At 38.8% G+C, this 21809-nt stretch overlaps 1 protein-coding gene across 3 annotated transcripts; it reads left to right on the top strand.

Annotated features, from left to right (window-relative positions):
• The first annotated feature begins 381 nt into the window (after positions 1 to 381).
• Positions 382 to 21270, top strand: swt1 (SWT1 RNA endoribonuclease homolog). 3 transcript variants are annotated; one of them, XM_075485762.1, is made up of 17 exons: positions 382 to 647; positions 1430 to 1502; positions 1708 to 1781; positions 1900 to 2971; positions 3103 to 3232; positions 3997 to 4098; positions 4540 to 4731; positions 5529 to 5622; positions 6046 to 6287; positions 6637 to 6785; positions 7126 to 7264; positions 9090 to 9229; positions 9499 to 9647; positions 10039 to 10185; positions 13845 to 13911; positions 13998 to 14065; positions 20197 to 21270. In XM_075485762.1, the coding sequence occupies exons 2-17, from the start codon at positions 1434 to 1436 to the stop codon at positions 20300 to 20302; spliced, it is 2940 nt and encodes a 979-aa protein (XP_075341877.1). In that variant the 5' UTR covers positions 382 to 647; positions 1430 to 1433; the 3' UTR covers positions 20303 to 21270. The 3 variants fall into 3 exon arrangements, with proteins under 3 accessions (XP_075341877.1, XP_075341878.1, XP_075341876.1); XM_075485763.1 differs by having other exon boundaries at positions 1383 to 1502; positions 6067 to 6287; XM_075485761.1 differs by having other exon boundaries at positions 1383 to 1502.
• The last annotated feature ends 539 nt before the right edge of the window (positions 21271 to 21809 follow it).

Here is a 21809-nt window from a genome sequence, read left to right as displayed (position 1 = left end):
AGTTTTTTTTTCACAATGATGTTGAATGATCTGTAGCTTCTATCTGAGGGCAACAGATCAAACAAGATATGTGCAGAATGTAAACAATCTCTTGTAATGTTTTCACGTCTGGAGAGGTTGAAAGCATTAGCCAAAGGGACTTTAACATTTGAAGAGAGACCGGGTTCGAGATAATGCTCCAGTTATTTTCAGTCTTTTAAACTGATGCTCCAAAGTGGAGAATTTGAACTGGAATTCAACAGGAGAAATTGATTTTCGCGTACTTGTTGTATTAACAATCAAATGACCTGCACGTTGAAATACACAGGCATCATTTTGCCTGTAGGGGGCAGCATGGAGCATTAGAATATAAAGCAATTCGAAAATGCTGTAGAAGAAGAAAACACGGATGTTTTGGTAGTCAGTTGGTGTTAAAGCAGACTATTCTAATTACCTGAACACTACATGGTTATTCCCCGGAGTCTCACTTTACTTGGTGAATGAACGATTACTTTTTCAGGCAGTATAGAAAACACTTCGCCAATATGGCTGCAGTTTTTTTCTTTCATTTCATGTCCTAGCTTAAAAAAGCTAATGGGAACATTTGATTTAGGACTCGTGTCTCGGCTGTTGTGCGCCTAACAACCAACGTAACACGTTATATGTGTGTAAGTACCCCTTAAATTATAGATTTCTGTACAAATGACTGATATGATTGTGTTTGTTTTATAGCAGTTTGGATAGTCTAAGATAATCTTTGGTTTGTTCCACATTAAGCAGTCACAGTAGTTATTTTAAGTTGGCTCAATGTTAACAGCTACGTAGAGAAGGCTTTAATCGTTTTAATGATTGTTAAAATTGGCTTTGTTCTTAGACAGAATGAATTCATATTCTGTATTTTACTAAATGATCTAGGTTCCTAGTTTGTACTTTTCCACTGCTCATATAAACGCAATGTGTTTCCAAGACTTCAAGGTGACATAACGAGACTAAATAACTGAGTCAGATAAAGAGTCTGGGAAAGCAGATGCAGGCTTAAAGCAACATTCACACACACATATTGTTTGGCTTATCCAAAGAACATGACGGAGACGGTGTTGAACCTGCTCATGTCCAATTATACTCTGTCGAGTGTAAGTCCAACCTCTAAGTCTAGGAGATAAAGGGTCTTGGTCTGACGGATTTCCTGCGAGAGCTCTGTCCCTCCGAGTCCAGCGCTGATACACTACACTTGTGACCACCAATAAATACTTTATTTAACTTGAGATTCCTCCGGCTTGTTCTTGAGCTTCCAATGAAAGAATCGAGCTAAAAAAATGATTTACGTTCATTGTGAGATGTATTTTAAAAAGCATTTTGGGGGGTTTCATGTTGAAAATCCCGCTGTTTTTTTGTGTGTACAGTGCTTGCGTATTGAATGAGGACAACATCTGCTTTTCAAAATGTACAGGGATATGTCTAAACACTCAAAAAAGAAAAAGCGCAGGAAGTTGTCTTCGTCTTCAAGTGAAGAAGATGAGAAGGTGAGGAGAAGGCAATCCCTGAAATTACTAATGATATGTTACGTTGTGATTTATCCAAACCAACTTAATTCATTAGACAAAAATGCCAGCGTTTGGTTTGATTTGTTTAGCAGACAAATACCAAACGAATCAAATCACTTTACTGCTTGAAATGAATGCAGAAATCTGGAACTGAAAATTTGTCAATAATTTTTATTTTTTTTAGGTATCCAAGAGACAAGATGGCACCCACAGCCGCAAAAGTGTCACAAGAAAGGAAGATGTAAAGAGACATAAAAGGTAAGGCAGACTTATACGTGACTTCTGACAGCAAATGTATGTTGGTATTATTTAAATTGACACCATTTACTTACATTTTTAAAATCTGTTACTGTGTTGTTTCTTTTTTTGGGTCAAGATCTGGCTGTACAAAGGAGCAGCCAAAATCTCTTAAAGATGATTCCCCGGCCACCCACCTACGCCACTTCAAAACGCCTGTCTATAAACTGCAAAAAACACAACCAGCGGAGCAGAAAGCTGTTCATAAGGAAGAAAAACATACAAAAAGCAAAAGTGTTTCTGCGGCATTCCATGAGGAAGATTCCTCCAGTAAAGCAAAAAAGTATATTTCTGCAAAAGATAGTACTGTTCGTAAAAGTAAAGCTGTGGAATGTGGACTCTCAAAACCCCTGAACACAAGCAATGCAGCTTCTTTTCCTCATAAAACAGAGAAGGCATCAGAAGAAAGGTCAGATAAAAAGTCTTCTAAATTGAAAAGGCAGCGAATGAGTCCCAGTTTAGGTTCTACTAAACAGAAAGACCAGAAACGGGGTGAACAGAGGAGGAAATGCAAAACCGAGGAACCATCAAGTACTGAGAATGACAACAACACTATCCAGACCAGGGAAACTGCCTCTTCTTTCATCAATCATTCTGCAGAGGAGAGGAGGAGGGAGCTGTTTAAAGACATGTGCAAAAGTCATCAAGTAAAGAAGTTAAAATCTAAAAGGAGCTTGTCTACTGACACAAAGAACATCTCTGCCTCTATCACAGAGACGTCTTCCTCTTCAGTCAAGCACACTACCTCAGAGAGTAGTTCAAAAGTCTTGAAGAACGTCTCTACAACCGGTGTGAGTGAAACACCAGTGTCACATAACACAGCGCAGTCATCATCTACTGCAAAACAAATGCTTTCTCTCAAATTTGTGCCTTTTAAATTCAAGATACCAAAAAAGGTTCAGCCAAGACCCTTACAGAGATCAGGTGAAAACAATGCTGCTGTTTCTGCAAACAAAAACCTCAAACAGGGAAACAAACTTTCCGTCTCAGGGGATTTATTGAGAAAAGTTGAGCAGAAAATTGCTCAGCAAGCTCGCACCTGTTTGGATGTTACTCCTGATTTTCCAGTAGAAGAACAAGATAAGAAATCAGCCTTGTCTGATCAGCTCCCACCCACAGCTGATACCAGTCCTGAGCCAGAGTATGACCAGGTAATCAAAATCATCACACTTCAAGCTGAGTATATAAATAATGTCATTCTGCTATTATAGAAGGATTTTACAGGTTTTTTTTTAAAATGACAGATGTTTATATTTTGTTTTTATAATGTGTTGCTATGTAGACGCAAGTGGCAGCAGAGCTTCATCTCGCTCGCTCTGAGAAGAGGTTGGAGGTAAATCTCATGCAAAGCTATGGTGAACTCACCTGTATGGACATCGACTCTCCAGAAGAGGCACCAGCAGACTCCCCGTGTGAGTTTTATTGTCTTCCTGAGAACCATTAAACGTCTGTGCACTCATCATATATAAGCCTAAAAGTCATTTATAAGCTCTGAAATCCAGTGTGAAAAAAGCACAAGGAGGCACCAGAAGTTAAGCTCAAAATGAAATGCCATACAATAGCCTTATGTTTATTGTAATTCACATGTAACTTGTACATAATTCAGTTTAATTTGGCTTCATAGTAAAACATTAGGATGAAGACAGGAAATCCTAAAGAGTAACATTATTGCAGTTTAGTCTGCAATTTGAATGAATGAAAAAAAAGAGTTTATTTATCCCAAAAGGAAATGATCTTATAATTATTATTCTTACTATCTGAGCACTTTGAGAAAAACATTTGACTTATTAATGCATGTAAGACTACAAAGATTAAGGCCAAGTTATATTCTTCATTGTCATTTTTTAAAACAGGCTATATATAGACCAGTTTCCTCATGTCTCATAAAAATTGCTTCATTTTCTGACACTGAAGTAGAACCCCACAGGGAATAGAGGGACAGGTTGGTGATTTTCTCCTTTGGCAACACCACCCCCATCTTCCCTCAAATTGCTAAGAAACCGAGCCTATTTTAAAGACTGAATCACATGATAAAGTCATTACAGAATAATTGAGTCTATATTTTCCAGATACTGCTTTGTTACTGGAATTATAATCTGTATGATTTTATCCATCATATTGTGCATTTTATAATAATTAAGCAGTAATTTAACTTATTTTTCACTTGTCTTTACAGGCAGTCAGCCCCGTCAGCAAGAGCTAATCGTTGTTCTGGACACCAACATTCTCCTTAGTCACCTGGATTATGTGAAAAAGATCATATCTCATGGCCTCGGAGGTATTCTCTACCTTACATTACTACTTCTAAGAACAGCAGCTTTAAAGAAAACATTTCATGTTTTACATAGTCAAAACATCCATATCTGATTTGTTAAGTTAAATGAAAAATGATTTTAAATTTCTCAACAGTGGCAGGAAAGTTATTGAACTTCAGTCCTCGAAACTCAGAAATAAGTTTCATGTCTGCTAGACAGGATCAGTCGATGTTCATCTGTCCTCAGGTGATGTGTTTGGACTGTGAAGCAAACAGGATGAGCGAGTAAAACTTCACATCTGGATTTGTCGATAAAAGCATGTTTTATGCGGAGGAAGATATTTTTAGTTTGTGAACTGAATTAACAGGCTTCTGATCGGAAAGATTTCATTTTACTGGATGGTCAATAATTCAAGAAAGCAAAAACAGGCATTTTCACTTTTTTGTTTTGTTTTGTTTTCTTAGCCTTGGGCTTCCCTGTTGTCCTGATCCCTTGGGTGGTGCTTCAGGAGCTGGATTCTCTTAAACGAGGAAGAGGTCTGTCAGGCTCTGTGGCCCACCTGGCAACTCCTGCCATTTCATACATTTACAACGCTTTGAAGAACAGGGAGCCACACCTGTGGGGGCAGTCTATGCAGCAGGCCGCGGAGAGCAGCAGTGAGTGCGGATTTATTACATACAAGGTTGGAAACTTAAGGCTGGTTTTAGTCCATACAACAAGACTGTTATTGTCAATAACACGATATCTGAAAAGATTGATATATCAGTGACCCTAATTACAAAAGACCACACTTAGACATTGGAAAAAAATTGCAGGCCAAACATTTAGCACTGAGTAGGAAGTTTTCTCCTTTCAGCTTTTTGGATTAATTTCCATTTTATATCAGGAGTCAAGTCATTGTGGAGTTTTTGCCTGTAAAAGTAATGACTTCGGTTAAGTTTCGTCACTGACTTTTGAACTATATTAAGATCCAAAGGCATGATTAATTTTTTTGCAATCTGAGCCATTTCATCGGCGAGTCTTGGTTGTTCACTACATGAACACTAGGTGGCGCTAACACTCAGCTGTTCTTTTAGAATTCCTCACCATCATAGCAAACTGTGCAACTCAAGGGCAGGTTGCATCAGCATATTCTTAGATGTTGGTTTGATGATACATTTGTGATAAAGGAGATTTGTTAAATATATATATTTTTTAGATAAATGTATTTTGAGGCATATAAGTTTTTGGGTATCTGTTCAAATAGTCATAGAATTTTCATCTTGTGTTTTCCATTTTTATACCTTTGTCTTTATCTTTAAAAGAAAATGAGACATGCCATCACCTTTTGGACAGCGCACTGTGTACAACATGTACTTTCAGTGTCAGTGAAGTAAGTAAATCATTTTTAGACAGTTTGGTTTCTCTGAGTCACTCTTCTCTTCCTGTCCTTCCTCTTTTCTTTGTCCCTCAGATGGTCTGACTGCTGAGAATAATGATGACAGAGTGCTGCAGTGCTGCCTGCAATACCAGAATATGTACCCAGAGTGTGCACTGATCTTATGCACGTGAGTTCCCCCTCCCCCCTACAGTATACTGCTGCTGCTGCAGTGTGTCCTCTGCTAGTAATGCACACGCGTGTGACAGTACCAGATAGTTCCAGTTGGGATGAGAGAAAGAGAGCCAGACTTTTGTTTGTTTTTTTGTTTTTTTTAGTAACGAATAGATGTGCTGAGCAAGGGTTTCTGAGTTTGGTTCAGGATTTTTTTGGCCCGCAGTTTTATGGCTGGCATATTTGACTTTTATCTTTTGACCTACTTCCGCAGTTGCTACTCTTCCCAGATGCTGCTATTGATTGTTTTGCTAAGTCTATGCAAAGTAGGAAATTAAACACAGTGTTGCACAGTAACTGTGGTTTGACTTGTATTAATTTTGTTTATATTAGCACTACCACCTGATTAAAACCATGCTTCAAAATCTTTCCTTTCTAGTAATGATAAAAATCTGTGCAGTAAAGCCCTTCTGAGTGGGGTGAGGGCCCTCTGTAACAGTGATTTGCAGGCAGAGGTTGAGAAGTCCAGGCATGGCCTGCACGTCCTGCAAAACAATCCGGCTCGAACGCTCCCTCATGCTAGTCCCCAGATCTCATCACCAGTGTTGAGCAGGACCTCCACACCAGCTCCGCCGCACAGTCCAGCGAAAACATGTCTTTCTGAAGGCGTTCTAGAGAAAGGTGAGCCAGGGATTAATGTGTTCTTCATGGAAAACAGGAAGTAACTTGGCATGCTCAATCATCATGCTGTGGTTGATAACACATACCATCTATGCACTCAGCATGTCCACCCACCCGTTCCTGTCTTCCTGTTTTCCTCTCCTTTACTTAGTTTTGTGTTTAATTTGTATTAAATTTGACAGGAACACTAATCTCAATACACACTGACCAATATATATATAGATACACACACATATCTATATGGATATATCCACAGATATATTTAGATACGTGTGTGCGTGTGAATACAATATGCATTTCCTGTTTTTCTAAATTTACATATACGTTATGCATATATTTTATTTACTAGATGACAAGGGGATCAGTGGAGGAGACGATGACGAGACTAAACAGAAACTTAGCAGATGTCTTTCAGAGCTAGAGGACTGTCTGCTGGAGGTGCTGTCTGATGTGTTAGAGGTAGAAATGAAGGCTGCTTATGAAGACCTGTGGTTGGAGGTAAAGATCATATTTTGAAGTCTCACATCCTTGAATCTGTTTCTAAATCTTAATTGGCCAAGTATGTATCTGTAAAATGTAATGAAGAATCCAAATAATCCAAGTGGGCAAAAAGTGCATTAATAAACAGTAGTAGATCATGCTTGGTGTGATAATGGACTTGCTTTCTATACAGTAGGTAGATATCCACCAGAAAAGCAAGAGCATAGAGCTACAGACAGCTAATGTAGGCTACTGAGATTTCCATTTAATGATAGGTGATCCCTTCTGTTTATCATATTGTGATTTATAGATAATGGTTATTGTTTGTTTTTGTTTTTTTTTCCATTTGTCCTCATAGATAGTTATTATAAAACCACCCTGGACACTTCAAGATGTCTTGCAGTGTTTAAAAAAGCACTGGATTGCTGTCTTTGGACATGTTGTCCCACGGAGGATGCTGGAAACTGTTTTGACCCTGATCAATTTCTTCAGCTCAGGTGTGTAGGCATGTAAGTGGAAGAGAGGAAGATCTAATGTGAATTATGCAGGAATGATGAACAGTCTTATGGATACAAGCTGGATTTGGATTCCTTAATGCTTATTTTGCTACATTTTCCCATAGCTGGCATGTTTATGTCTTACAGCACCATCTGTGTGTGTAACCTCCTACACTGTTTAATATAGCATTACCACTGTTGCTGGGAATGTGGAAAGCTTAAAGGCACCACATTGTCTAGATGAAATCATTTGGTGCCAGTTTCCCAGGAGATGATAACAATCTTCCTTTGAATGTGAACAATGTGACTTTAGAAAGAGTTTAACCTGAGATGCTAAATGTCCCAGCGTAGATCCCTTACACATGTTAAAGCACAGACTTTACATTCAAAGTTCTGTTGTAATGGTTTCAAAACTAGACTAGGCTGAGACGCTGATGATGTTATTGATTTATTTATTTTTATTTTATTTTTTCCTGATAAAACACATTCCTTCCTGTCTTAATGTCCAAAAATTCAGCAATAGTTAAATGGAAAACAGTTTTTTTTTTTTGTATTCCTTAGCAGACGGGGATGTTGAGATACTGAGTCATCCTTCAGATTAAGCTTTGCTCCTGGGGGGGGGTTGATGCCCTGCACTGCGCTACAACCCTACAGAACTACATACAGATTTAGGTCATCTTCTAAAGTGGGAGACTCAAATGTGTGTCAGAAAGATGCTGAGTAGCCCACTGCAGCACTTCTGTTCGGATTGCCACTGCTGCATACCCTTATGCTGTGCTTACATTTCTTTGTGCGTCTCAGCCTGTCATTCAGGCCTTCTGTCCACCAATGCGGGTGGGCAACTGCAACATCAGTGGCACAGTCATTTCAATATATCCAAGAAGGTTAATAAACTATTTGGCTTTGAGTTTACTTGGCCTGTCCCTGGCTCACATGCATGATTCTGGATTTTTTGGTCCCACGCAGCCTGGCTCTGTGCCAGGACTCTTAGTGTAGGAGGAGGAGGAGGAGGAGGAGGTGGAAGAGGGGAAGGAGGGATAAACTGTGCGTGAGGCGAAGAACAAATCTTGTGGTGGAAAAGTACTGCAGTCTTAGAGTGAGTCTGTTGCCTCTTGTAGCTATACTTGTGAGGACAGACTCTTTACAGGTGTAAATGGATGTACATGTAGCTGTTAAGACTACCAGAAATGAATTTATGTAAATGTAAACACGTCATCTAAGAATTAACATGCATGTTGTCATCATGCAACAACCTGAAGTCAGCTACACTCAAATACAGTACTGTATGTATGCACTTCCAGTCAAAAGTTTTGACGCACCTACCATTCAAAAAGAATGGGTAGCTGTATCCAAAATGTTGGCCGGTACTGTGAATGCTTGTTTTATTACAATGTGTGCATGCTGTGCACAGGTGTTTCCGAGGCTTAAGGTCAGAGCATCTCACTGCCTGGATTTGTCCTCCATCTTTATATTCATAACATCTCCTCTCTCAAGGTTACAAAGCAAAACATCTGGTCATGAGCATCCACTCTCCTCTGACTCACATTCATATGTTTTCCCTTTGCACACAGATTATTCATAGCAACACCAAGCTAAAACCAAATGCCACTGAACACAAAATAATTTTATTTTTTATTTTTTTGGTTTAGTGTCGTATAGAGGACGGTTCAGCTTCCTTTGGAAGCTGCAGGTTATAGTTGGGATATAACTTATTAACTGGTGATTACATGTGTACGTAGTAGCTGTAAGCATATCTGTTTGCATGTGTTCTTCTCAGTGTAGTCCTCTGATAACCGACACTGCATGCTTCTGTGTGTTGTCATAGGTGAAAGAGTGGATTGCAGTAAAACCTCAGCAGCCCTTCAGGAAGCTAAGGACCTTGTAAAAGCATTTTGGAAAAGTTCAAATCATGTTCCCCGTGTCATCTCTGCAATGGAAAACATTTTTATTAAGCTACAACCACAGGTCAGCTGGAGCACCTTGGAAGTATTTCTGGACTGGAAGCTTAAATTTCCACCTCTAATAGCTTGAAAAAGTCAGCTGTCATCTACGACTGCGCTCTCCAAATGTCACGTATATTCCCATGGTTTAGAAGCACTAAAGTCTTCAAGGGTTTCTCTTTCATCTATTTTAAGAATCTAATGTCGAAGTCTAAAACAATTTTATCTTCAGAGCAGTGCCAGTTTCACACGTGACAGCAATTACACTATAACTATTTCTTTATTTGTTTTAAGCAACACCTGTCTGTGGCAGAAGAATCTTTTGCCGGGGATGTTGTCATGAATGACGATGAGGAGGATAAACGGCTCACGTCTGCTCAGGTCTCTCACCAGGAAGTGTGGGCCGTGTTTGAAAACATCTGGTCTAAAGTCTATCAAACAAGGTGAAGATTTTGAATAGATGTTGTGTTGGATTCAGCTTATGATTGAACTACAGACAAGAGGTTACGTTGATATATTTCTTATTGGCTTTCCTCTGAAATTTGATTGGATGTTTTGAAACGATTAAGAGCACTTTGTTTATCATCTTTGTGCCGTGTCACCAATTCATCAGAGGTTCTTATCCAATTTAAGTGGCAAGTATACTGCAACAGTTATGTATGGTAACAGAAACTATAGAGAAAGTAGTCAATTCCATTCATTAAAATGACAAGTAAATCATTCAGTAAAATTTACAGCAACAGTAACGCCATATTTGAGGTTATTTTGATGTCTTCATTGTTTTTATTTCCATTCCGATGACCCCAAAGGTCACTTTTTTCTGTCACGTTTCAGCTTGGAAGTGTTCAAAGCACTGGGCTTTGACCCTCACACCACGAACGCTGCTCTGCCAGTCGGGGGTCCTTCTCCACCACAGGATGCTTTGGCCTGTTTACACAGACTGTCCTTTATGGTCTCACAGCTGCTCCAAGCATTCAGCAGGTATGTCAACCCACTTATATCACTGCTGATTATTTGAGCTTAAGCTTGCAAGACGAACCTCCTACTACTGCTCATAGTCATAGCTAAGGAGCTTATACGGAAACAAATGTGTAAAAACGTACAACTACAGCTGAATGCTTTTCCTTCAGCACTTACCTTTCTCTCTTTCCATCATCCCCACTTGTTTATCCTCATTAAACACGTATATTTCACAGTTTTATATTTCTTCACTGTTTTTTTCTACCTTTGTTATCTTCAAAAAATTCCTTCTAAACTGCCCCTTGCCTTATCTAAGCCCCCCATCTCCTTCCTGTGTCCTACTTGTGTGTGTGTGTGTGTGTGTGTGTGTGTGTGTGTGTGTGTGTGTGTGTGTGTGTGTGTGTGTGTGTGTGTGTGTGTGTGTGTGTGTGTGTGTGTGTTCTATGATCTCATGACTCTCAGGACCTGTTTGGCATGTAGTGCTGGTCACGCTGTAATCTGCTTAACCTTGTAGCTTTGTCTTATCACCTTTTCCCATGACGCAACAGTGAGCCCTGCACTTTAGCACAGCTAATTTTCACACCGTGTCTTTGTGAGGAAAACTGCCAACTGTTATCTCATGGACAACCTCACTTAGACTTTTTCTGCTGTATCTGCTCGAACCACTAATCCCACTGGGACAAATAATTGTTTACAAGGAGCAAATGTTTGCTTGTCCAGATATGTCCAAAAAAAAGTTAGCAGTCTTAAATGGATGTACTTATATTTGGTTTGCAAACATGTCCCTCCTTTGCATTCCTTTCCATTGATTCAGTAGCGGCACACGTAGCTGTGGCTATACACAGAAGATATTTTGATATTCCACAGTAGGAAACGCATGCGTACAAAATAATTAAAGTGATGCCAAAATTTAATTTGATCTCTAACTTTTAACACCATGTTGTTGTGCATCTTAACTTCAGTTCCCACTTAAATAAAACGTTATAATAAAGCTTTAGGAAAAATTTGGCTGTTAAGTCTGATATTTACTTATTTGCAATATATGCGAACCCGACTCTTCTATCTCTGCCTCTCTCAGTCACACGCACACACACATCAAAGGTCACACAAATAGGTTCAGGCATCACCGGTGCATTATTCATTTCCTGAATGCGATTTCCTATGACATTGGGATCACTTTGAGGGCAAGTAATAACAAAGAACTGCCATTTAAAGGGCGCAGCGTCTTTGACCTCCTTTCTCCGAATCTACAAAAACAAAATATAGAATTTTTTTTCTTCAATTTTTAACATAGTTCACAAGATAACAACAGACAAAAAAACATTTCATGATACAAAACGGTTCATTGCTATCTCATCTCCACTATTCCAGCTTCTTCCTATTGTGGTTTGTAATTGATCATAATGCTTCTGTCAGCATTTTGCAGGCTTAGCCTTCTTGCCTGTGTTGTTTGTTCAGCTTCTCGATATATCTGTGCTGCCTCACACTGGAAATGTCTTTATTGTAGATTATCTACAACCAAATATGAATGTCAAGCTACTTTTGGACAGAAATGGTTTTAACTGTAAAACAAGATTGTCTGAGATCCTCTGTAATAATGGGAGATTATAGGGAAGCCAGTCTGATCACTTAACTCCTAAACATGTATGTTCAGTAGAGGTTGACAGTGGCTGATTCCATTTATTTAGAGAGCAAGATGGCTGAATTCATGAATAAATGAAAATACCATATTGTTATTGTTTGTTTTTGTTGTTTTATTTTAGCTCATGAATCTCCTTTTTTTTATTTATCTACACCTTTAAGCCTCTATATTGCTCCTCTTGTAAAGTTTGTTTAGTGTAAAGTAGTACTTCCCAGGTCTCTCTTCAAATTTAACGTGCATATTCTATGTTTTGATATATTTACTACATGTGTAATGTGATGATGTAATTCTCTGTTTGAATATGACGTGTGATAGTACACATGTAGCTGCCCATAAAGGTCTTTGTGTTGCAGTGATCAGTATTATGGTCCGGTGCCTTCGAAACATCACCAAGTTTGAGGTGATTGTTTTTTGCAGTTGTATTGCTTAGAGAGTTTGTTTCGCTCTGTAGTTGCTGAGCTTCATTGCACAATCAAGACTCACAAAACACCCCTGACAAGTTCTGCAACAACCGCTTCCTCTGGGGGACCGCAGCTCAGGGGAAAGAACAGTCGTCTACCACTCGGAAGGTCGGTGGTTCGACTTGTTGAAGCGTCCTCGGGCAAGACACCGAACCCCACGTTGCCTGCCAACGCGTCCGTCGGTGAATGGATGTGTATGAATGCGTAGAATAAAGCACTGACTAAGACGTATGAGTGTTTGACAGGGAGAATGTGGCATGTCAGCTCGACTAATGCGATACAAGTACAGTCCGTTTACCGTTCCTCTCTAATAACATTTTTTGGTTCATTGTTTTCTTTTGGGTTTTTTTGCAGATCATGCTTTTTCACCATCAAGTTACTTACTGTGTGTGTAGATGCTCTTGTTTATGTTACCTTATCAGGACCTTTTGTGTTTGTAATAGTTCAAGTTTGGATTAGGTTGCACACAGTAAGTGAAAGACAATGCAGTGTCCTAAATAGGATAGATTCCAAAGCTTGTGTGTGTGGGTGGGTGTGTGTGTGTGTAAGTAACATGCTGTGAATGAAATCCTGATCCACCCAGTGTAACGAGTAATCTGATGACAGACAAATTCTGGCAACATTTGGTAACATGAATGGTACCATCATGGACGGATTTCGTCTTTCATGACTGCTGGAACAAAAATGTCCAAAATGCACATTTACGGGTTTAGTTTATGGCTGTTGTGAATAATTGACATTATCAAATATTACATAAGATAATGCCTGATCTGTATATATGAACATTAAGCAGTTGGCTTGATGATATTATTTATCTGGGGAAGTTTCATGTTTATGCAGATATGTTACAAATTAAAGCCTGTTTACTTACCCTAGATAAAAGCCATCTTTCTTTTGATTGGCTTACTTCTCAAAGCCTGATTAGGGCCAGACACCTCTTTTATAAAAAAAAAAAGAAAAAACTAATTGTTTAAAACTTTGGCCATGTTTAATGTGTAACATCTGAGTGTGTAACATAAGATCTATCTATCTGATCTGTCTATCAATCAAATCTATATCTAATCTATCTATCAGTCAGATCTATCTATCTAATCTATGCATCGTTTTATCTTTGTCGTTTTATGTGTGTATCTGGCACATGAATATATGTATTGGGCTTCTCAAGTACTGTTTGCTTGGAGACAGCCATACTAATTTTCTCGTGTTTGAGCACGTCTCCCTCTTTTCCTCCATCTGCAGAGTAGATCTTTTAGGACTTTGCGCAAATTACAATTCTTTATTTTGCCTTCAGGGCAACTCTCTGTAATGTAGTTTAGGGTGTTAAGGGTTCACTTGCGGGCATTTTCATCAGGATTATGGCGTTGCATGGAAGCACAGGTATAAAGTAAGCTCACTTTGTTTAAGCTCTGTTCAAACTAAAGTTATGTTTAATGATTAATAGATTAGTAGAAAAACAAGGGAATCGTAAAGATAATAAATTATTTTTAAGCAAAACTAAGATTTAAATGGGCCTCCATATGTTTCAAGCTTTACCTGTGAGTAAGTTCATGTCTACATTTTGTGTTTTGGTCTATCAGTGTCTTGTTGTCAGCCCCTGGTTTAGAGGAAGCCCAGGCACTGCTCAGCATCATTCGTTCTAATGAGGTTGGTGCTGTGTCACAGTTATAAATATACAAAATGCGGAGCTCACCCGGTTGATTTGTGCTCAGTTCATATGTGTTGTGTTTCAGATTGTTAATGAAGATTCCAGATTAACAGCGAAGGACCTTCTTGATTGTTTCACACAGCCAGACTACAGGTAGGGCTTGTGCACAAATATGACAATGTTGTTTTTGCATTTTTGTTTATAAGAAAACTGAAGCTGATGCTGCTCTTTGTTCCTCTGATATAAGTTGCTGGGATATCTGGATGAAAACTGAGGTGTCTGAACTAGTTTGCTCTTTGTTGCAGCATGCCTCAGCAAGCGTGTTTTTCCAGCACTGTAGCCATTACTTGTAATGGCTCTGGCGGTTGAGATCCGTGTGAGAGCTCTCACAATGATGGTGTCCATGCCAACATTTCCAAATACCTTTAACATCCATTATTAACACATTTCTTTGAAAAGATACTTTAGATCTTTTCAATTCATTATCATTTGGCTGGCTTATGCAGCAACCAGACACGAAGGAAGTTACAGTCGCATACTGTCCGGTAGAGTGAGACCATATCTACTGATCTGACAAGACTGTTTTTTTGCCCCAAGGGTCAGAATGACAAAGAGAGAAATGTTCAGACATCTGCTGACCTTTATTGAATAATGGAGAGTAAAAAGCTCAGACATGAACTCCCATAAAAACACATTCAGTCAACAAAGCCTTAACCAACTAAGCTAAAGAGAGTCATGTGTTACTTTCCTTATTATCAGCTTATTTCAACATGTTGCTTATTTCTCATTATCAATATTGAATAAAAAGGCAAAGCAAAGTTATTTATTTTGCACTATTTAACAACTATGTGACTTAAAGGGCTTGACATGGAACATAAAAGCATTGGAAAATGTATTTTACAGTTATAGAAATTAAAGCACACCTTTTCTTATTCACATCTTCCTAATGCAAGTACAAAGAAAGCAACGGAAACCCTGATAGTGTCTCATGGAAGAAAGTAGGATTCATTGGCAGTGCACGGACATGAATACTCCCTAAAGGACTTAAAGGATAAGACCGTTTTTTTGACATTGGGCCCTTGATTTCACATTATAACATGATGTTCTACTCACCCCTGCTTGTTGTTGAACATTTGGAGCTGTTCCGAAGATATTCGAGAGGCGTCTGGCTGCTCTCTTGAGATATTCGGCCATGAAACGGTTTCCTATGGGCAAGCTTATACAGGCACAAACTATGCTGTTTATAATTTATTAATTACTCTACACTAGCACTGATAACGTGGAGGTGCGTCGCTTACTTAAAAAAATCCGGGTTACTGTAATTTTGATTTTTTTGTCGTAAAGTGGGTGTTACTGACGTCCTCGTCGTGCTACTGCCACAGACAGCCCACAGACCTGCTGCCTATTTATTCATTCGGCTAAAATTCAAAGTTAGTAACCCGGATTTTTTTAAGTAAGCGACGCACCTCCACGTTATCAGTGCTAGTGTACAGTAATTAATAAATTATAAACAGCATAGTTTGTGCCTGTATAAGCTTGCCCATAGGAAACCGTTTCATGGCCGAATATCTCAAGAGAGCAGCCAGACGCCTCTCGAATATCTTCGGAACAGCTCCAAATGACCAACAACAAGCAGGGGTGAGTAGAACATCATGTTATAATGTGAAATCAAGGGCCCAATGTAAAAAAACCGGTCTTATCCTTTAAATTAGGAACGTTCAGTTTTTTCCCTTGTCTAAAACAAGCTTTACATTTAGAACTTTGAAATTATTTATTTATGTGACTATGATAAAAGAGAAAAAAAGTGATTAATCCAGGAACTAATTCGTTTCCACTCTGACATTTTCATACATTAGTGACAGGTGTCTTTTATTGTGGCGGGCTCAATTGGTAGTTACCAGTGTTGTACTTTTCCTGGATCAAGCGATAACGCACATACCGTATGTCATCACTAACATGAGATTTATATAAATCGTGATTTTATTCATGTGGCCTTTCGGCGGAAAAGCAATTATGTTTTATTTCCACAGCCTCGATAAAGGCGCACACAACTGCTCTCATACAGGGGTGAGAAGTCTGTCAGTCCATTATGATGTAGCTCTGAAGCTATGTTTACGCCTGCAGGTTGAACTCAGCTGCTGCCATGGAAACGAGCCACGGGTCTATGTCTTAGACAGATTATTTGTTTCCTGGCTACCGTGTGTCCTCACTTCATGCTGCTGTTTCACTTTCTGCAGCTTCTTCGCATTATTTTACAGTGAATTTTGAGTGTCTTAATCAATTATTCCTTTATACATCACATAGAATTGGTCTCTGTTGATACTGAATAGGTCTATCAGCATGAATTCATAGCTTCCCTGTAGTTGAAGTAATGTGGAGCCACGATTAAACCAGTGGTTATTAAGCATTAAAGACGACATCTGCTGTGTCACTTTGCAGAAAAGCTACGCAGGCTCGCACCGCTCACGTCATTCCAGTTCTCAGTACAACAGGTCACCGCTGACAGGCTCTGTTAAGCTAACTGTGTTGTGATGATAAATTTTTTATTTGTTACATTTGCTGTGAAGTGATCTGGGCCTTTACTTAGTCGGTGCATTATCTGTGGTGTTGGATATTTGATCTGTGTACTCAGTGCTGTCGTATGATGTCACAAGTTATGTAAGGCTTCAGGGAGGCACTTTGCAGGCACGTCTGGCCGTTGGTTCAAGAGGGTATTAACTGATAAGAGTTTACAATGTCAGATTAAAATGGATGTTTTTTTTGTTGCTTATCGTTCTTTGATAACAGATGCGTCTGAGCTAGTGTAAACAAATTATCAAACGATCAAGTTGAGAGCCTTTATTTAACCGACGCGTAGACACACTGGTTATTCAGTATGTTTGTGTTTATGAATACAGAGGAATGGTTATGATGTGTTTAATAAGGAGGATAGTTTATGGCACATTCTGATGGCGGTTGCAAGCACATTTTCTTTCTAGGAAAGACATATCGACTTGTGTGTTTGCATGAGCTCTTCTCTGAAGCCGTTTGGATTTAGCTGTTGTTTTTTTTTTGGAAGGCAGTGGGAGGATAAGGAACAAAAGAGAACTAATTTCAGTGGGTTGTTCTTTTGATGTCTTGTTTCTCAGCGCAGTTTGCTGAGAGCACATTCAGGTCCAAAAATATATTTAGATATATGCAGCCCTCCATCTGTTGGTGTTTTCTTTCTCGATGTTCATGTTTATGGCTCTTCATGCTCTCGATTTTTTTTTTTTTTTTTTTTTTTTTTTTTTTTTTTTTTTTTTTTTTTGCTGCTGTTGTTTGGAAGAAATACATACATACATATATATATATATATATATATATATATATTTCTGTGATATAAATTATTTACTTGCCCCTTTGCTTGCGGATGTGACAGCAGTGTTGATGGTCAATAGAGCACAGCCGATAAGTTAGACTGGAACTCATTTTCCAGGCAGCATTGATCCCTTTTATGTCATATGTGCTTGAATGCATGCTCACACATCAGCATTTCTATTTAACCTGACAGGTCAATTCTTGCATAATGAACTGATTCAGACACTCAACCTTAGATATATGTCCTTATATTTATCCAGCTCATACTCCGTACTGACCCCTTTTGGAATCATTTTTAGCTTAAAGGCCTTACACGGCTTACTTTTCTGTTCAGTGCATTCAAACACTGACACTGTAGAGAAACTTGATTTGTTTGATCTGACACATCATCCTCTTTCTGCTATTTCTCACAGAGTCAGTCTTATAGATGGTTGCATCGGAGCTAGATATTTACTTTCATCCTCTATTCCACAATATTACAGAAGTATTATGCGTTCATAATTCAGGATCAATGGAGAGACCAGTGAAAGAATAAGTACATAGATAAAGATACTCCTACAATAAGTCAGTACAACCCCAATACCAAAAACAGTTGGCATGCTGTGTAAAAAGTAAATAAAACCTGAATGCAATGATTTGCAAATCTTAGAAACCAATCTTTTGTTTACAATATAATATTGAAAGTGAGACATTTTACTATTTGATAAATATTTGATTTCTTAATTATGTGTCCACAGCAGCATTGTGTAGATAAGGAATGCAGCTGGAGACTCTTTGTTCCTACAACGATAAGACACGATTGATTGGCTGCTTTAGAATTATAATCTCTTATGACATCCTCTTTCAGTTCAGTGCAAGTCAGTACTGTCTCCTGGGTATATTCATTAATTACCTGTTAAACACATGTAGGCTGTTACATAACTCACAGATGCAACACAGCATTCCTTCTTTATCTATACAGGGTCAGAATGGGTCAGTGACTCTGCACAGTTCACCACTTTAACCCAATAGACCCTCGCAGGCAGATCCTAAGTATCCTGCTGTCCATGGAAAGTACTTGATTGCAAAACCGGCTCAGTTGCGACAGACTAACACATCCTGTGAGCTGTCTAAACGTGGCAAGAGTTTTAACAGTGGGTAACGCAACCTGACGTTTCCATGGGTTAAAAAAAAGGCACAGATGCAATGCTGTGTGAAGAGGGGGAAGTGCATGAATGGATGGAGGGTGAAAACAGGGAGGGCCAGCAGATTCTTCTCCTTCCCTCATGTCTGCTGTTACACAATGTTCCAATGGAAACAAAGCAGAGGAGGAAACAAACAAGCAACAAGCTCTCTCAGTGTCAACGCTGCTAAGGAGCTGTTGCCAGGACTGTAACAGGGTGTTTTTCTTCAGCATTTGTAACTGCCAGGATGCGAGAGGTGGTGTGGCCAGAAAAGTGTAGTTCCGCTCGGGAGAAATGTGAATAAACAGTTGCCATTGAAATCCAGGGCTTCTGGAAGCAGCAGTGCACACAGAAGCTCTTTTGTCTGTCATGGACACTCTGTGCTGAACATTATCAGAAAAGTCTTGATTCATCCAGATAGAACAATGACAAATTGTACATTTCTACTGATAAATGTTGCATTTTGGGTTTAAAATGTTGTTGGGTTCACAAAAGGACTCCAAAAAAAGAAAGGGAGCAGAACCAACCAGCAGGTTCTGGTCCTTGTTAAAAGAGTAAATAGGTCAACAAGTTACTTCATCTGAAAACAAAAACTTACACAATGTGAAAGCACATTCTCAACAGTATTTTTAAGCTTTTGTACTCAACACAACATTGTGGTAAAGCGTAGCTCACCTCAAACATTTTACACTCGAGGAGTATTGATGACTATGACTTGAAGCAAGATGGGTTTTTTTTTTATTGTTTACCAGAATCGTATTTTAGTCACAGTCATACAAGAGACATAGTCTGTAATTGCAGGCTATAAAATTTTATTTGAGAGTATTCACATCCAAATTGGAGGAAGGGTTTAGAATTACAGCTATGCTGAAGTCTATTTTTAAAGGACCAAAAGTATTTGGACAGTTGTCACAGAAGCATGAGCATGTTATGTGTGGGTTATTTCTCTTATCGTACAGCATGTTAAAGGTCTGCAGTTAATTCCAAGGGCAACATTTTATTTTGTTGCTGCTGCTGTTGCTGTGAACCCACAACATAAAGGCCAACCTAAACCTGCAAGACAAAAACATCTGAGAACATCTGAAGCTCATGAACTTATTATTCAGGAGGTAGATGGATCTTTGTGACAGAAAATACCACAAAGTGCTAATTCTTCATAATCCTCGGACATAGAAAGGCCAGATTGGACTTTGCCAAAGGTCAACAACAACAAAAAAAATCAGACCAGGCCTGAAATTATGAGCAGCCTGAACCACAGGGACGGGAGGAGTGAGTGTGATGCAAGCACCTGGATGTCTTCAGATTTGTTCTTGCTGAGGCAGAACACAGAAATATCTGAATCATTTTTTTATTGCATTGGGTTTAGTGTTGCAGGATCAGACAAGTGCAGCTAAGCTGATTGGTGAGTGCTCTACAGAGTATTCTGTGTCACCTGATCTCTTCTTTAGTGATGTCTGGATGTTCCAGACATATTACAGACCAATTATTACCACTGAAGTGTTGAGAAGGAACCTTATTTGTTTGTTAAGCATGTTAATTTGTCCATTTGTATACAAGTCATTTTTATTGCTTCACAGACCTTTTCACAAAGGTTTTTAGAGTAATTTCACATCATTGAATGTAACAAAAAAGTGAAAGAGGGGGGGCTTTAAAAAGAAAATGAAAAAAGAGCCGTCCGCTTGTCAAACACTCCTCTTCATATCTTCACATCCTCATCTGTCCTTTCCAGTCTTTGTCCATTTCTGTGTTATGTCTACCAAATGCTTTTTACTCTGTTCCCAGGGAGAAGCTCAGAGTTGGAGGGAGCCAGCTGATGGAGCTAAAAGAGGCCTTGGATCGTTGCGTTCAGGCCACAGGCCAACAAATCCCTTTCAGCACACAGAGCTGATCAAACCAGTCCTTTACTCAAACTAAAAAATCTTAAGTTTGTCTGTTCTCAATCCGTTTGCCACTTTTTGTGATAGGTACTGTTCTCCAAGTAAATGAATGTCTGTAAATGAAGGTTTGTTAAGCTGTATTTTCTGTTTTGATCCATTTTCAGTATGTAACATGTACCATTTCAACAGTCATTCATCTGTTTTACCCCTGGTTCTCATATCTACTGCCAATAATTACAGTTAAGCAGCAATATTTTTTTCGTTCATTCTTCAAAAGGGCTTTTTATAATTAGTCAAATCTAGACTACACATGTTTTTATATTTCATTTAAATGAAGTTAACTTCACTTGTTGTAAATGTCAAATGTTATATTTTAATTTAAGATGCAGAATTATAAATATACATTTTGTGTTTTTCCTGGACTAAATGAATGTGGAATGATCCAATGTCTGAAATCACTGTTGGCCCTGGGACACTGAAAGCCAGCAGTCACACTCTTTTCTGATATTTTGTTGGACCACCTTTAGCTGTGATTACAGAACACAGTCTCCATTGCATCGTTTTGAAAATATCATACATTGTCACAACTTTAATTTCCATTCACGGTTGCATTAATTTTTGCCAAGATCTTATATTGATAATGGAAGAATAGGAGCTCTGCATAAAGTCTTCTCAAGCAAATCCCAAAGACTCTCAGTAAGGTTAAGGTTTTACTCTGCAGTGACAGAGTCTGTGTGTGTAATGTCTCATGTTTCTTCTCTTAACCCCAGATTATTTGCTTTCAGGTGGTGACCTTTTTGTTTCTTTTTTTCTGGCCAGGCAGTGAAGTTGTGGAAATGATTGTTCAACTTCCCTGAAAACAGACCCCTCAACAGGCTCTCTATGCAAACTGCAGCATTCAAAGAAAAAACAGAAACCTTTATCATGCTGTATCTTTTGTGTGTGATCAAAAGAAATAAAACATATCTTCACAACTAGATTTAGTTTGGTTTTGTGATTTTATGTATTTATTTATTTATGTTTTGCTGGCATCATTAAGAGTTAAAACAGTAGGAGTTGTGTGCTTGACTTCCTTTGCATGACCTTGTGTGGCTGCGTGTGTGAATGTGTGATGATTAAGGGGATTAAGGGCTGGCAGGTTGAGATTACACCTGCTGCCAATATGACACAGAGTGGCTGAAGCACCAGACATCACACAGGAAGAGGTGGAGAGGAGACAAGGAAAGGACAGACAGAGTGCCAAGAATTATCTGAACTTTTGTCTTGATATTGCAGAGTTGGATCCTGTACCGGAAAAGCTCGTTTTAGTTGTACTTACTTTTGCTAGATGAGTTATTACCGTAAGCGTCACAAACTCATTTTATGATAGCTCAATAATACTATCATAAAGTACTGCACCATATCTGTATCAAAGACTTATTTCACATACTTTATAATCAAGTGTCTGGCTAATGACAAACTTTGCTCTGGTTTTGATCCAACCTCTGCTCTCTGGTTGTATAAATTTAGCATACAGAG

This window comes from Odontesthes bonariensis, chromosome 15 (assembly GCF_027942865.1).
Source record: "Odontesthes bonariensis isolate fOdoBon6 chromosome 15, fOdoBon6.hap1, whole genome shotgun sequence".
Lineage (NCBI taxonomy): Eukaryota > Metazoa > Chordata > Actinopteri > Atheriniformes > Atherinopsidae > Odontesthes > Odontesthes bonariensis.
This window is presented reverse-complemented; position numbering and strand designations above follow the sequence as displayed.